General features: G+C 37.8%; 1 protein-coding gene across 2 annotated transcripts in view; it reads right to left on the bottom strand.

Moving 5' to 3' along the window:
* Positions 1 to 11,342: 11,342 nt before the first annotated feature.
* The window catches only part of LOC141392136 (uncharacterized), a 144,910-nt gene continuing 139,211 nt past the window's right edge, over positions 11,343 to 17,041 (bottom strand). Inside the window, exons 2-3 of one of the 2 annotated variants that reach the window (XM_073965090.1) lie at positions 12,236 to 12,378; positions 11,343 to 12,172 (exon numbers count right to left, since the gene is read on the bottom strand). In XM_073965090.1, coding sequence (XP_073821191.1) covers positions 11,490 to 12,110 — 621 coding nt within the window. In that variant the 5' untranslated portion in view covers positions 12,111 to 12,172; positions 12,236 to 12,378 and the 3' untranslated portion in view covers positions 11,343 to 11,489. Of the gene's footprint in view, positions 12,379 to 17,041 lie in introns of both variants that reach the window. The other variant, XM_073965089.1, reaches the window with a different exon arrangement.

Below are 17,041 nucleotides of genomic sequence, written 5' to 3' on the forward strand. Positions count from 1 at the left end.
AATTTAATAATTTTTTTTTTTTGTACAGTGTAATAGACGTGGGGTATATTCATTAAGGAATTAGCATTTGATAGTGGTATGATATGACATGAAGAAGTAATTCAGATTTCATTGGAAGTTTCCCTCAAAAACAGCTTACACACAAAAAATTTTTAAATATTTTCTTACAAAACTTGTTAATGATGTACATTTTCTGTTCAGAAACTTAAGAAAATATAAGTTATAATTTGAAATATAATAACTAGTTACAGTAGCTTAAAAAATTTTGTTCGACCAAACCATTTCGGGGGGGGCCCGGGCCCCCCGTGCCCCCCCCCTGCGTACGTCCCTGCTAGGTATGATGGTTTCGGCGGGATGATTTTTTAATACCCTCCACCATAGAGACCCACACAAATCTTCTATTCCAACCAATTATGCTCAAAAGGTGGATAGAGGCTATAAATCAGCGTCGCCCATAATATTTTCATCAATACTAAAGCATGTGTGTATGCATGGGTGAAAAAAGCAACAACCACATGATCTTCATCGTTTGTTTTTGTACACATACACTGTACGTGAGAGAAGCAAATGCAAAAACAACTCACTTGGTGCCCTCACTATACTGTCATGCAAAGATGCGCGTCCCTGCTATTTTAATCCTTACAAAACTACATATTTAATATACCCTTTATGGTGGAGCATTCAAATATGCCCATTTAGCAAGTATAATTGTCATCTATTAACTAGTCTCATTATATTTAAATAAAGTCTCAAGCGTATTTTAGACTAAATTTACAATAACAATAAAACAGCAAAAAGAACATTTTTTTGTATTTTTTTGTAAAATGCTTTATTGGTTACTATACATTTGGTAAGTATGGGATTAAGTTTATTAAAATGGCCCCCAAAAGCTAATCGAGCCAATGCCAATATAAATTAAAGCATAACGTTAGGCGCTAAAATCCCCCTGTGAAAAATTTTGTGGTTTTACAACACTGGTTAAGCATCGACACGAACGACATCTTTTGATGGGCATGATTGAAATCAGCCATGCAGTTTTTTGATACCTACCTTTCAAAGCTCCTAACTTTATAACTAATGGTCCCAGTTTCACAAACTGGGTATCACATGAAAGAGTAAAGGTCCCTCCTTACAATGGTGATTTAAAAAGCCTGAAAAAGTTATACAAATGGTACATTTTGGAAAATATACCTAAAATTCAATTTGCATTTGTATACAGAAAACAATTGAATTTTAATTAATTTCAGATAAAAGTTCGAATCCATAGCTTTCATATGACATCAATTTCATGTAAATATCTAAAGCGGCTGCAAAGTTATGGACCAAAGAAAATCATAATGACATTTTGACATTGCAAATTTCAATCATGTGTGGCAATAGATGGCGTTGCCGTCGGGCAATTGGCAGTGTTGCCATGTTTCTAGAAAATCAATGGTTTCTTAGATTGTTCATAACTGTTGAATGCGTGGAGATATCTGTAAAGTTCAAAGGGGGGTTTTGTAGCTTAGATATTCCTCTTTCATTCTACATGAAAATAATTGTAGAAAGGCTGGCGGTTCAAACAAAAATACTCACAAAATGTGGCCAAGGCGCCAAATTATGAGTTTTTAACGATAAAAACTGAGGCATTAACGTGGATTTATTAAATAATATGGGCGTAGATAGCGGGAAAGTTCTAAAAGGGTTTTTAGCTTAGATGTTCCTCTTTAATTCTACATGAAATTAATTGTAGAAAGGTTTGCTTTTCAAACTAAAAATTCTCATTAAATGTGGTCAATGCGTCAAATTATGAGTTTTTAACGATAAAAACTGAGGTATTGATGTGAATTTATTAAATATTGTGGGTAAATTTTGTTAGGGTTGTAATATTCCATAATACAAACTTTTATTTTGGAACGTTCTTTATTTTCATATCAAGTAATTACAATTTCCTTTCATATATTTTTACCTAATTTACAACGAAGTTTCGTTTGATATTGACTTTATAGAAATGGTACAAAGATTAGAGATATTTTAGTATAAAATTAAATTACAAAAGTATACATTTTATAAACTATAAATCGACATTTCTTAATTCATCAGTTTATAATAAAAATAAAAATTAACATTATTTTTTTTATTTAATTATACAATATCTAATTGGTAACGGCTTCGTAAGTATGGAATTAAATTTGCCTTACTCTGTTTACATATTTAAGTTTATCAAAAGCCCCCAAAAACTTATCGAACCAGCTCCAACAAAAATTAAAGCATACCCTTAGGCTCAAGAAATCCGCCTGTGCGAAATTTTGTCGTTTTACAACACTGGTTAAGCATCGACCCGAACGCCATCTATTGACAGGCATGATTCAAATCGGGCATACGTTTTTTTCGTACCTATCTTCCAAAGCTCATAACTTTTGAACTAATGGTCCCAGTTTCATAAACTGGGTATCATGTGGAAGAGTAAAGGCCCCTCCATGCAAAGATGATTTGAAAACTCTAAAAAAGTTATAAAAACGGTACATTTTGGAAAATATAGCTAAACTTCAAGTTTCCTTTATTGTAAATAAAATTATTGAACTTTCATTTATTTCAGGTTGAAGCTCGAAATCTTAGCTTTCATAAGGCACCAATTTCATGTAAATATCTTAAGCGGCTGCTAAGTTGTGGACCAAAGAAAATCAAAATGACATTTCGACATTGCAAATTTCAATCATGTGTGTCAATAGATGGCGTTGCCGTCGGGCAATTGACAGTGTTGCCATGTTTCTAAAAAATCAATGGTTTCTTAGATTGTTCATAACTTTTGAATGCGTGGAGATATCTGAAAAGTTCCAAAGGGGGTTTTGTAGCTTAGATATTCCTCTTTATATTCCACTCAACTAGCCCAATTGCTTAATCGCCGATAACATATCAGCGCAATGGCAAAGCATTGCCCACTCCATGCAAACAGCCGCAAAATCCATACTTGGATACCAGAGACCTCCACCAAGGAATCCATGGTATGATGAGGAGTGTCGTGCTGCCACCGAAGAGAAAAATGCGGCATATAAGGCTACTTTACAATCCGTAGCAACGCGTAGCGCACGAGAGAGATACAGGGAGAAAAGGAGAGAGGAGAAACGTCTTTTCCGCAGGAAAAAGAGAGAGATGGAAAAGCGGGAGTGTGAAAAAATCGAGATGTACAGGAGCCAGAATGAAGTCCGAAAATTCTACCAAAGAGTCAAGCATCAAACTGATGGCTTTGGTACAGGCACATCCTCCTGTAGAGACCAGCAAGGTAATTTGGTAACTGATACAGATAGTGTACTCAGGATATGGAAAGAACATTTTTCAAATCTGTTGGTATCCAATAGCAGCGAAGACGACGAAGATACCACAGTCCCAATCCCAGAAGATGGTATTGAATGTATACCGCCCAGCCAAGATGAGGTAAAGACAGCAATAAATCGGCTGAAGAATAATAAGGCAGCAGGGGCCGATGGCTTACCAGCCGAGCTGTTCAAAACCGGAGGCGACTCGCTGATAAGGTGTATTCATCAGCTAGTTAGCACCATCTGGCAGGAAGAACGAGTACCCGACGATTGGAACCTGAGTATCCTGTGCCCCGTCCACAAGAAGGGAGATAAGACTGTATGCTCTAACTATAGGGGCATAAGTCTACTCCCTATTGCCTACAAGATCGTGTCAGGGATATTGTGCGAACGACTAAAGCCAATGGTCAACGAGATTATTGGACCATACCAATGCGGCTTTAGACCTGGCAAGTCCACCATTGACCAGATATTTACCCTGCGGCAAATCCTGGAGAAGACCCAAGAGATGCAGATCGACACCTACCACCTTTTTGTCGATTATAAAGCAGCCTTCGACAGTCCGCTGCGCTCAAAGGTATTCCAAGCCATGTCTGAATTTGGTATTCCCGCAAAGCTCATCCGGCTTTGTAAAATGACTTTAACTGACACGAGGTCCTCAGTTAAAATAGGAAAGAACCTCTCCGAAGAGTTTGGTACCAAAAGAGGTTTCAGACAAGGAGACAGCCTTTCGTGTGACCTCTTCAACATCCTGCTAGAAAAGGTTATACGAGAGGCAAACGTCAAAAGAAGTGGCACAATCTACACCAATAGTCACATGTTACTTGCTTATGCTGATGATATAGACATCATTGGTCGATCAGTAAAAGAAGTAACTGATACCTTTATAAAAGTCGAAGGAGAATCTGCTAAAGTGGGTCTGGCGGTAAACGGTGAGAAGACCAAGTTGATGGTGTCGACGCGCAATGCGTCCATTGAGCTCGGACCGACTGTGGAAGTTGGTTCCTATAATATTGAGGTAGTAAAAGATTTCGTCTACCTCGGCACCTCCGTCAACACAACAAACGACATCAGTTGTGAAATAAAAAGAAGAATTGTATTGGCCAACAGATGCTACTTTGGATTAAGTAAGCAGTTTAAAAACAAAGCCACATCTCGTCAAACAAAAATAACGCTCTACAAAACACTGATACTACCCGTGCTGATGTATGGCTCCGAAGCCTGGGTACTTGCGCAAGCAGACATGGCAGTGCTTGGTGTGTTTGAGAGAAAAATTCTTCGAAAGATCTACGGACCAATCTGCGTTGACGGTGAATATCGACGTCGCATGAACCACGAGCTGTATCTGCTATACAACGACATCAATATTGTTAAACGTATCGAGATGCAGCGATTGCGTTGGCTAGGCCATATCAAAAGAATGAGCGATGATGAACCCACTAAAAAGGCGTATGAATACATGCCACATGGCGGTGCACGCAGAATTGGCAGGCCAAGGAATAGATGGCGCAAACAAGTGGATGAGGAGATGACAAGGCGCGGTATTCCAGAGAGCAAAGCAACAAATAGAGAGGAATGGAGATCTCTTCTTAGTTCGGCCTATAGAACAAATGTTCTGTAATGGGCCAGCTAAGTAAGTAAGTAAGTAAATATATAAGTTTTGTTGGGAAAAAATGTTTCAAACCACACAGTCTGAGGGTATATCTCTGTCGGCAAAGCCGACTGATACTTTTTTACTAGTTTTCTTGGATTTTCACGATTTGCGTACGTCTTATCGAAATGGGAATAGAATATCGTATTTTTTCCTAGGCTGTACCATTTTTGTGATATATAAGTAAAATTTGGGAAATTGCAGTCATGACATTGTTTTATAAGGACACGATACAGTCAGTGAATTGTCTAAATTTGAACTTCTATATTTCAAAAATGGCAAAACCTACGACAATATCATAAAGGAAAATCTTGTAGAGAATTATCACTGGATCTGATAGGGCTTGCGATTTCCCAGCAAAATCGTGAAAACGTAAAAAAACCTAAAAATGTGAACTTTAACCCGATTAATTTAACAAGCTCTCCGGCGATTTTTTTGTTTTTATTCTCTCATCTATTAACATTGTAGTTTCAGAAACCGCAAAACCTTCACAGGTGTAAGCTCCTTTCATTTAAAGTTGGTTCAGGAGCACCTTAATTATTTTTTTAATTTTTTATAAATTCAAATCAATCAATTTTCATGGATAATAATATACATATTTTTCTTTTCTTTGCAGTCTTTGATCTTTGTATCTTCAACTAATAAAGGTGATGTGGAAAATTTCGCAACTGAAAATCTACAAAGATTAGACCGACCTAAAGTGTGAGTAATATCACTTCATACTCTAGGTATGATGGTTTCGGCGGGATGATTTTTTAATACCCTCCACCATAGAGACCCACACAAATCTTCTATTCCAACCAATTATGCTCAAAATGTGGATAGAGGCTATAAATCAGCGTCGCCCATAATATTTTCATCAATACTAAAGCATGTGTGTATGCATGGGTGAAAAAAGCAACAACCACATGATCTTCATCGTTTGTTTTTGTACACATACACTGTACGTGAGAGAAGCAAATGCAAAAACAACTCACTTGGTGCCCTCACTATACTGTCATGCAAAGATGCGCGTCCCTGCTATTTTAATCCTTACAAAACTACATATTTAATATACCCTTTATGGTGGAGCATTCAAATATGCCCATTTAGCAAGTATAATTGTCATCTATTAACTAGTCTCATTATATTTAAATAAAGTCTCAAGCGTATTTTAGACTAAATTTACAATAACAATAAAACAGCAAAAAGAACATTTTTTTGTATTTTTTTGTAAAATGCTTTATTGGTTACTATACATTTGGTAAGTATGGGATTAAGTTTATTAAAATGGCCCCCAAAAGCTAATCGAGCCAATGCCAATATAAATTAAAGCATAACGTTAGGCGCTAAAATCCCCCTGTGAAAAATTTTGTGGTTTTACAACACTGGTTAAGCATCGACACGAACGACATCTTTTGATGGGCATGATTGAAATCAGCCATGCAGTTTTTTGATACCTACCTTTCAAAGCTCCTAACTTTATAACTAATGGTCCCAGTTTCACAAACTGGGTATCACATGAAAGAGTAAAGGTCCCTCCTTACAATGGTGATTTAAAAAGCCTGAAAAAGTTATACAAATGGTACATTTTGGAAAATATACCTAAAATTCAATTTGCATTTGTATACAGAAAACAATTGAATTTTAATTAATTTCAGATAAAAGTTCGAATCCATAGCTTTCATATGACATCAATTTCATGTAAATATCTAAAGCGGCTGCAAAGTTATGGACCAAAGAAAATCATAATGACATTTTGACATTGCAAATTTCAATCATGTGTGGCAATAGATGGCGTTGCCGTCGGGCAATTGGCAGTGTTGCCATGTTTCTAGAAAATCAATGGTTTCTTAGATTGTTCATAACTGTTGAATGCGTGGAGATATCTGTAAAGTTCAAAGGGGGGTTTTGTAGCTTAGATATTCCTCTTTCATTCTACATGAAAATAATTGTAGAAAGGCTGGCGGTTCAAACAAAAATACTCACAAAATGTGGCCAAGGCGCCAAATTATGAGTTTTTAACGATAAAAACTGAGGCATTAACGTGGATTTATTAAATAATATGGGCGTAGATAGCGGGAAAGTTCTAAAAGGGTTTTTAGCTTAGATGTTCCTCTTTAATTCTACATGAAATTAATTGTAGAAAGGTTTGCTTTTCAAACTAAAAATTCTCATTAAATGTGGTCAATGCGTCAAATTATGAGTTTTTAACGATAAAAACTGAGGTATTGATGTGAATTTATTAAATATTGTGGGTAAATTTTGTTAGGGTTGTAATATTCCATAATACAAACTTTTATTTTGGAACGTTCTTTATTTTCATATCAAGTAATTACAATTTCCTTTCATATATTTTTACCTAATTTACAACGAAGTTTCGTTTGATATTGACTTTATAGAAATGGTACAAAGATTAGAGATATTTTAGTATAAAATTAAATTACAAAAGTATACATTTTATAAACTATAAATCGACATTTCTTAATTCATCAGTTTATAATAAAAATAAAAATTAACATTATTTTTTTTATTTAATTATACAATATCTAATTGGTAACGGCTTCGTAAGTATGGAATTAAATTTGCCTTACTCTGTTTACATATTTAAGTTTATCAAAAGCCCCCAAAAACTTATCGAACCAGCTCCAACAAAAATTAAAGCATACCCTTAGGCTCAAGAAATCCGCCTGTGCGAAATTTTGTCGTTTTACAACACTGGTTAAGCATCGACCCGAACGCCATCTATTGACAGGCATGATTCAAATCGGGCATACGTTTTTTTCGTACCTATCTTCCAAAGCTCATAACTTTTGAACTAATGGTCCCAGTTTCATAAACTGGGTATCATGTGGAAGAGTAAAGGCCCCTCCATGCAAAGATGATTTGAAAACTCTAAAAAAGTTATAAAAACGGTACATTTTGGAAAATATAGCTAAACTTCAAGTTTCCTTTATTGTAAATAAAATTATTGAACTTTCATTTATTTCAGGTTGAAGCTCGAAATCTTAGCTTTCATAAGGCACCAATTTCATGTAAATATCTTAAGCGGCTGCTAAGTTGTGGACCAAAGAAAATCAAAATGACATTTCGACATTGCAAATTTCAATCATGTGTGTCAATAGATGGCGTTGCCGTCGGGCAATTGACAGTGTTGCCATGTTTCTAAAAAATCAATGGTTTCTTAGATTGTTCATAACTTTTGAATGCGTGGAGATATCTGAAAAGTTCCAAAGGGGGTTTTGTAGCTTAGATATTCCTCTTTTATTCTACCTGAAAATAATTGTAGAAAGGTTGGCGGTTTAAACGTAAATACTAACAAAATGTGGCCAAGGCGCCAAATTAAGGGTTTTTAACGTTAACAACTGAACCATTGACGTGGATTTATTAAATAATATGGGTGTAGATAGCGGGAAAGTTCTAAAGGGATTTTTTTTGTAGCTTAGATGTTCCTCTTTAATTCTACATGAAAATAATTGTAGAAAGGTTTGCTTTTCAAACTAAAAATCTAGTATTCTTTTTTATATCTTTGGACCTCTCTCTCTAGATTTCTATAATCCTCCCTAACTCGCATGGGGGGTCCAGGCATATCCACCAGATGGTGATTTGGGTGGTCTTGCCTATGGCATCCAAGCAAGTACTGCATCGTCAACATCCTGTTGTGACGACGCACAGGAAGGATCTTTGTCTCCTCATGTAAATGGTCCACTGCAGACATGAGGTGACATCCTGTAGCTGTTCTCAGGTCAGCATTCTGACAGATTTGTAGTTTATCCCATTGCGTATCACTTACGTTAGCAAACCACGCTGGCGCCGCATAGCTTACCACAGACCGACCTATCGCGTTGAATGTGGTTAACAAGGTTTCTTTATCTGCACCCCAAGTGCTGCCGGCTAGGGACTTTAGGACCTTGTTCCTGTTTCTCAGCTTATCGCAGATAACTGTAGTGTGCTGGGACGACTTATACATGCTATCGAATGTGACCCCTAGGACTTTGGGGTAGTTTGTGGTCGGAATAATTGCACCGTCGACCTGCACATTCAGTGGGAGCTTCATTTGCGACGTCCATGTGGTGAACAGTGTGGCTGTTGACTTAGTGGTGGATATTTTCATATTCCTCGCGTGGAAAAACTCTACAAGATCAATGAGATAGGAATTTAGCCTGTCACAAACGTTAACGATATTGGGACCTGACGCGATGAGTGTACAATCATCCGCGTACGTAATTAACTCAATGCCGTCGGGAGGGCGTGGAATTGCAGAGAGGTAAAGGTTAAACAGTTCCGAAGATATCACCCCTCCTTGGGGAACTCCCTGCTTCACCCTACGGGGCTTGGACTTCCTGTCTCTGAATTCCACGTATGACTGGCGACCACACAAATATTTGATGACCCAGCGTTTCAGACAAGGCCGGAGGGTAGTATTCTCAATATCCTCGAACAGCCTAGCATGGCTGGCCGTATCAAACGCTTTGGTCAGATCCAATGCTACCATCACTATTCTGTGACATGGTTTGTCCTGGTTGAGTCCTCGTGCTGCTGTGGTACTGTGCTGCTTCCGGAACCCGTGTTGATGATCTGCAACTGGATAACACGTTCTGATGCTGGGGAGGAGTAATGCCTCGAGTATCTTTGCTACTGGTGATAGAAGTGAAAACGACCTGTACGACTCACCTTTAAGGTAGAAACACAATGAAATACGCCGCTTTTTTCACGCTCAGTTTTAGGTAAAGGATTAAAGGTCAAGTACTACCTAATTCAAATGCTGCCTAATTCATTTGAGCGTGAAAAAGCTGTGTATTTCATTGTGTTTCTACCTTTACTGGCATTTTTGCCAGGTTTCAGCAGCGGGACCACCCTGCCCATCTTCCAGGCATCGGAAACAATTAGGGTGGCTAGCGATAAGTTGAGGACCTTACTTAAATACTCGACACCTGGGTCATCCAGCTGTTTTAGCATTACCATAGAAATTCCGTCAGGTCCAAGCGCTTTGGATGACTTTGCGCCTCGGATATCATCCGCAACATTATCCATCGTAAGTTGTGGCGGTTCTTCCTCGGCTCGAAGAGATCGCAAACGACGCAAAACACTTCTCTTCGCCCGGTCGCTATCGGGGTGCTCGATGAACAGTGCATGTGCACCATTTTGTCGTTTTACAACACTGACAAACATTTTTTCGTACCTATCTTTTAAAACTCAAAACTTTTGAAATAATGACCCGAACTACACAAATCGGGTATCATATGGAGGAGTAGAGGTCTCTCCTTGCAAGGATGATTTGAAAAACGTTAACAAGTTATACCAATGGTAAATATTGGAAGATATAACTAAAAATCAATTTTCCTTTATTATAATTAAAAATATTAAATTTTAATTTTTTCAGGTTGAAGCTCGAAGTCTTAGCTTTCATAAGACACCAATTTCATATAAATATCTTAAGCGGTTACAAAGTTATGGGCCATAGAAAATTGCAATGAAATTTTGACATTGCAAATTTGAATCATGTGTTTCAATAGATGGCGTTGCCGTCAGGCTACTGGCAGTGTTGCCATGCTTCTAGAAAATCAATGGTTTTTTAGATTGTTCATAACTTTGGAACGAGTAAAGATATCGAAAAAGTTCCAAAGCAGTTTTTGTAGCTTAGATGTTCCTCTTTCATTCTCAATAAAAATAATTGCAGATATATTTTCAGTTTAAACGAAAATTCCCATGAAACGTTGCTTATGCTTCTAATTATCAGTTTTTATCGATAAAAGCTGAGATATTGATGTGGATTAATGTCGTTAGGGTTTTGATATTGTATAATACATACTTTTATTTGCAATCTTATACAACGTGTTCTTTATTTTAATATCAAGTAATTACAATTTTCTTACATCTATTTTTACATATATTACAACGAAGTTTTTTCTTTGAGAAATTACTCTATAGAAATTATACACGGTTTAGAGACACATGTGGTATTACATCCTGTTTATATTAAAGCTTTTTTAACCTTCTTTCTGAGGATTTTTTTGACATATACGCAATGGAATTGAGATGAGAAATCCACTGTGTTTATAAAATCCGGTTATATGCAAGGCATATTCACGTGGTAGATGCATCAGTAATTCAGTACTGCGAAAAGTCAAAAAATTCAAATAGATGTTGTAAAATAAAGCGATTTTACAATATTTTCCATACAATTTCATTCGAAAAATTGTAATAAACGTAGAATTTAACAAATTCATTAAAATTTTAAAATGTTTAAATAGTATTTTCAAAAATTAAATCAATTTTGACATTTAGTGGTACCATTAGCTGGGCTGATTTGGATACTATATGTATTTTCTAAATTAAAAATCGAAATTTTTAAATGATTCTAAAATTAACAATTTTTTTTTAATATTTTCCAAAACAATATTTTAGTTATACAAATTTATATTTATTTATAAATTAATTAAATTTTCTAATATCACAGAATTTTTTTATTTACACAATTTTCAGTGTTTCCACTTGTCCAGTTAATCGATAACCAGTCCATCAACATCTTCAATGCCAAAACCCCTCTCTTTTTCCACCATTCATTGGCCACCAAAAACAAACAACTGTTGTTGTCTCTGCCAGGCGAGTTGTTGCAAATGCCGTAGATAAAGTGCCGACCGGACAGATTGTTCCATCATAGCAGCCTGTTGCTGTTGCTGCAGCACATAATGTTGTTGCAAAATCTGCTGTTCTTGCTGTTTACGACGTCGATTGAGAAGACAAGCAACCGTGTTGCGATTCCTTCTCTCCTGTTCCTTTTCACTACGTTGTTTATTTGCATTGGTGGGGTGATGTCGCACCATATTTGGATGATAGGGTAGAATATTCACCGATATGGGATTAAGAATTGTTGATGTTGGAATGGTTGGCTTTGTGTTGACATTGTTCTTTTTGGTTTCAATTTCCCATGGTCGGAATAAAGGTTTAACTTGTTTTCTTTTTATTGGTGGTTCTGCAGTGGCCATTTCCCGTTTGGCTTTTTCCAATATCATATTGGCAGTGATGACAACATTTTCTTTATCCTCCATTGTGGGGTTTATATTTTCTTTATCCTCAGTGTCCTCACGTTTGCGTTTCTTGGGCAGAGCTCCAGCAAATTTCTTATGAGCGTAATCTCCACTCATGGTATTGAACTTTTTGTGTTGATATAATTCAGCCATTTTCGATTGTAGAGCTTGCGGTTTGTTTGTGGATGGATGTGTTGTTAACTTGGTGCGCTGTGCTGGGTGAATGTTGTCAGGTTGGTGGTATTGCATAATATTTATACACTAAATAGAATGAATACCTGTGGTGACTGCGCCTTGCTTATGGGGATTAAATTAAATGGTCTGTTTATCTGCACCCCGTCCCTAAACCCAAGCGCTGTTGCGTTAATCTCTTTCGGGATTTAATGTTGATCCGGATTTCTTCAATTGCTGGATTTTTTACCTACAACAAAAATAAGACATAAACTTTTGTGAAAAGATGTTAGGAAATAGTTTTTAAAGTGCTTAAACTGATTATGAGTCGGATATAAAAGCAAAGAATCTTCATGGGTTCACTACCATAATCCTGACAATATGGCAGAAGTACCATAAGTTTTGTTTGGAATCTAGAACGAACTTCAGTTGTAAAACGGCGTTTGCATTAGAGCATTTTGCCGGGTTAACCTTCTTTATGAGGATTTATTTGACGTTTGCGCTATGGGTTTTTAAAATCTGGGTTTTTAAAATCTGGTTAAGTGCAAACGGGGTATAACATCACATTGGAAATTTTAAAGAGTATTGATCTACACCTTGCGTAGCAACTACTGTTGACAATACTAATGCCGAATTGTCAGAAAATGGCCAAACCAGTGGATTTTCAATGATTAAAAATACAAAAACATAAAACTCTGCCTAAGGCGGAAATCTAGATGAGAAAGAAGGAGGTGGACTGACTATTCCACAGTATACCTTTGACCACTCGTCACCTTTAAAAGAGTGGAAGTGAGTGAATTGAATATATATTCTGTAAGGAAATACAGGTTCTAGTATAAATGTTTTTTTATTTTTCAGATATTTGCCAGAGCGCAGAGGTATTGTCTTCTGGGAATAATATGAACACTTGAGAAGCACAAGAAGGTTATCTCTGCCATAAAACTATACATCCACACTTCAGGAATGTATAACTGAGAGCTAAATCAAATAAACAGTCGGGGACATCTCTGTGGATCTAAGGCCGGGAGTATGTACAAAATTGTATACATGATTTTCGGCATGGCATAGTCATATCATGAGCAATCGCTGTAACGCGGTATTTCTAACTAGATGTGATATTCACGCCTATAAATAGGAGACCCTTCTAAGGTGGCTTTTATCAAGAGAAGACCCTTCACAACGGGTTTCTATCAATAGAAGACCCCTCAAAAGTGGCTCCTATAAGTAGACGGCTCTTCCAGAGGGGCCTCTATCAATAGAACATCCTTTTTTTAATAGAAGGCCCTTCTACAGGGACGTCTATCAAGAGACTTAAACCCCTTCTAAAGAGGCGCCTGTTTACAGAATACCCTTCTAAAAGGGCTTCTGTCAATTGAAAGCCCTTTCTAAAGGGACTTTTATCAATAGAAGGCCCTATCTAAAGGTATTCTATCAATAGAAGACCCTTCTAAAGACGTTTTTATAAATAAAATATTCTTCTAAGGGGGCTTCTGGCAATAGAAGCCCCATTCGAAAGTGGCTTTTAACAATAGAGGACCATTATAAAGAGGCTTATATCAATAGAAAATCCTTTCTAAAGGGCATTCTATTAATAGAAGACCCTTCTAAAGAGGCTTTTATCAATAGAGTACGTTTCTAAAGGGGCTTCTGCCAATAGAAGTCCCTTTTATTAATAAAATAACCCTCCAGTAGACTTATATTTAATAGAAAATCATTCTAAAGGGGCTTCTATCCATAGAAGACACGTCTAAACCGCCAAAAAACTCGGCTGGCAAGCCATCGGCCCGTTCTGCCTTATTATTTTTTTGTTGTTGTTGTAGCAACGCAAATGTATTCGTTCGTGTATTATTTCAGTTATCAGGTTCCTCTGTATCCAGATTCAAGAATTCTGCAACCTGGACTGGTTGCGTCCATAAGAAATCAGGAGACAGCTGAGTGGGTTTAGCTGGGCAGCTAAACAAATGCAGGATATCGTCTGGTCTCAATCCACATGCTGGGCATGTGTTGGGTATCGTGGCGTCAATTCGGGACCAATACGAATTGAGGCGGCTGCATTGTCCGGATCTTAACTGGGCTAAAACCACTTGTGTGTTTCCTTGGCAGCTGGCGTTCTTCTGCTGCGATGGATGCGGGGTGGCCTCCAAGTACGGCATTCATACTGTATCTCTGTACTGCCTGCGCAACCATGTCAGTGTGAATGCTATCCAAGCATGCCTGATAAGCTCGTTGGTCTAGAGGTGCTCTTTTACACCTTTGGACCTCTCTCTCTAGATCATGAAGATCTCTCCTGACGTGCCTGGGTGGGGGAAGCCTGTCCATTAAATCGTGACAGGGATGCTTACTGCGATAGCACCCAAGCAGGTACTGCATCGACAACATCTTAATGTGTTGACGCACCGGTAAAATCTTCGTCTTCTTATGAAGAGGGTCCACTGGCGTCATGAGGAGGTACCCTGTTGCAGTCCTCAGTGCAGCATTCTGGCAGGTTTGAATCTTCTTCCACTGCGTAGTGTTAGCCTTTGCAGACCACGCTGGCGCCGCATAGCTTACCACAGACCGACCTATTGCATTGTAGGTGGTCAACAAGGTTTCTATGTCAGCTCCCCAAGTGCTGCCGGCCAGCGACTTGAGCACCTTGTTCCTACTTCTGATCTTATCGCAAATAGCTGTGGCATGCGCGGACGACTTAAACATGCTATCGAACGTTACACCCAGTATTTTGGAGTAATTAGTGGTCGTAATCAGTGCACCATCGACCAATATGTTCAGTTGGAGCCTCATTTCAGCCGTCCATGTGGTGAACAGTGTGGCAGTGGATTTAGCGTGGGATATTTTCATATTATTTAACCTATCACATACATATGTCATCGATGATAGGACCCGACGCCAAGATCGTACAATCATCCGCATACATCACGATATCTATACCGTCTGGAGGGTGTAGAATTTCAGAAAGGTAGAGGTTAAACAGTTCCGGAGATATCACCCCTCGTTGGGGAACTCCCTGTTTCACTCTACGGGTTTTGGACTTCTTGTTTCTGAATTCCACAAACGACTGGCGTCCGCACATATAGTTGATTACCCAACGTTTCAAACATGGCTGGAGATTAGTCTTCTATATATACTCGAACAGCTTGGCATAGTTGACGGTATCGAAAGCCTTCGATAGGTCAAGAGCCACCATGACTGTTCGGTCGCACTGCCTTTTCTGGTTCAGTCCTCTACTGATATGTGTGGATATGGCGTCTAATGCTGTTGTAGTACTATGCATTTTCCGAAATCCATGTTGATGTTGGGCAACTGGAAAACACCTTCTCATCGTGGGGAGGAGTAGTGCCTCTAGGATTTTTGCTACTGACGACAGGAGCGAAATCGGCCTTTACGATTCACCTCTGCTGGCATCCTTGCCAGGCTTCAGTAACGGGACCACCCTGCTAACTTCTGGCTTCTGGTAGGATGTGGGTGGCTAACGATAGGTTGAGGATACTTGTTAAATACTCAGCTCCAGGTTCATCCAATTGCTTAAGCATTACCATCGATATCACTGTGCAACAAGGTTTCTGTGCGGTGGAAAATTCCTTTTGGAGATGAAAGCCCTTAGTGAGTATATTAAGAACCCAAAAGGAAATTTTCCCCATAGGTCAAGTTTCTGAGATATCGCGCGATGAATATTTTGAATTTTCGCCTATGATGCTTGAGAAAATAGCTTTATATCTCTGTTTGCCGTTATTGTACCTTCGTTTTGAGATTACATGCCTTCAGTCAAATCGAATGACTAATCTTTTTGTAGTACATTTCATTCTTCTAACTCAATTCCTTTCATGTCCTTTTAGTCCTTTCATTCTTGAGCCGTAGTAAAAGTACCACAAGATGAGATTTTACAGCATCCAAATATTCCACAAAAATATTGCTCAGAGAATTTTAGGTACGGTTCTCATTGACAACTAATCGGTAGTGTCACGTTTTCATTGTTCTTTTTGACATTTACCCGGGTTTTGTTCAGAAAAAACCTATGTTTTGTTTTTCTGTATATTCGTTGTTTGTTATGTATTGGTAGGTAGACATACCCATTGGTTATCGCTTATATTGACATCTGGGATGTATCTGAAATATTTACCATATATAGCTCCCGATATGCTGAACACGTTAATGACAAATTTTCATGGAGAATAGATCCGGTTATCTAATATTTTGAACCGGATATAGCGATATAAAACCCGGATTTTGTACCGATTTTAAGTAACCGATTAAGGTTATATGTATACCATTAGAAAGCTAATAAATTTGCCAATCAGGGAAAATAAATTTTTTGACAGCATCTTACCTGAGTTCGGTGCTAAAACAAAAAACCCGTATTCTTGAACCGTTTTTAAGGAAAAATATCACTGCGCGTAAATAAGAAGATCAAAGCTTGGTGGGTGAAGTTTTCTTTCTGCCGATGAAAGTGGATGAAGTTAATATTATGAACCCGGAAGGACAGTTATGCCATAGGTCAAACTTCTGAGTTATGGCGTGATGCATACGTTCTTGATGAACTTTAAGAGCACGACAATAAACCCGTAACATAAATTCCATTTCGCTATAACTCAGAAATTTTACCTACGGCATAACTGTCCTTCCGGGTTCATAATATTAACTTCATCCACTTTCATCGGCAGAAAGAAAACTTCACCCACCAAGCTTTGATCTTCTTATTTACGCGCAGTGATATTTTTCCTTAAAAACGGTTCAAGAATACGGGTTTTTTGTTTTAGCACCGAACTCAGGTAAGATGCTGTCAAAAAATTTATTTTCCCTGATTGGCAAATTTATTAGCTTTCTAATGGTATACATATAACCTTAATCGGTTACTTAAAATCGGTACAAAATCCGGGTTTTATATCGCTATATCCGGTTCAAAATATTAGATAACC

The sequence above is a fragment of the Musca autumnalis genome, unplaced genomic scaffold (genome assembly GCF_047663935.1).
Source record: "Musca autumnalis isolate F117 unplaced genomic scaffold, ASM4766393v1 scaffold_2, whole genome shotgun sequence".
NCBI lineage: Eukaryota > Metazoa > Arthropoda > Insecta > Diptera > Muscidae > Musca > Musca autumnalis.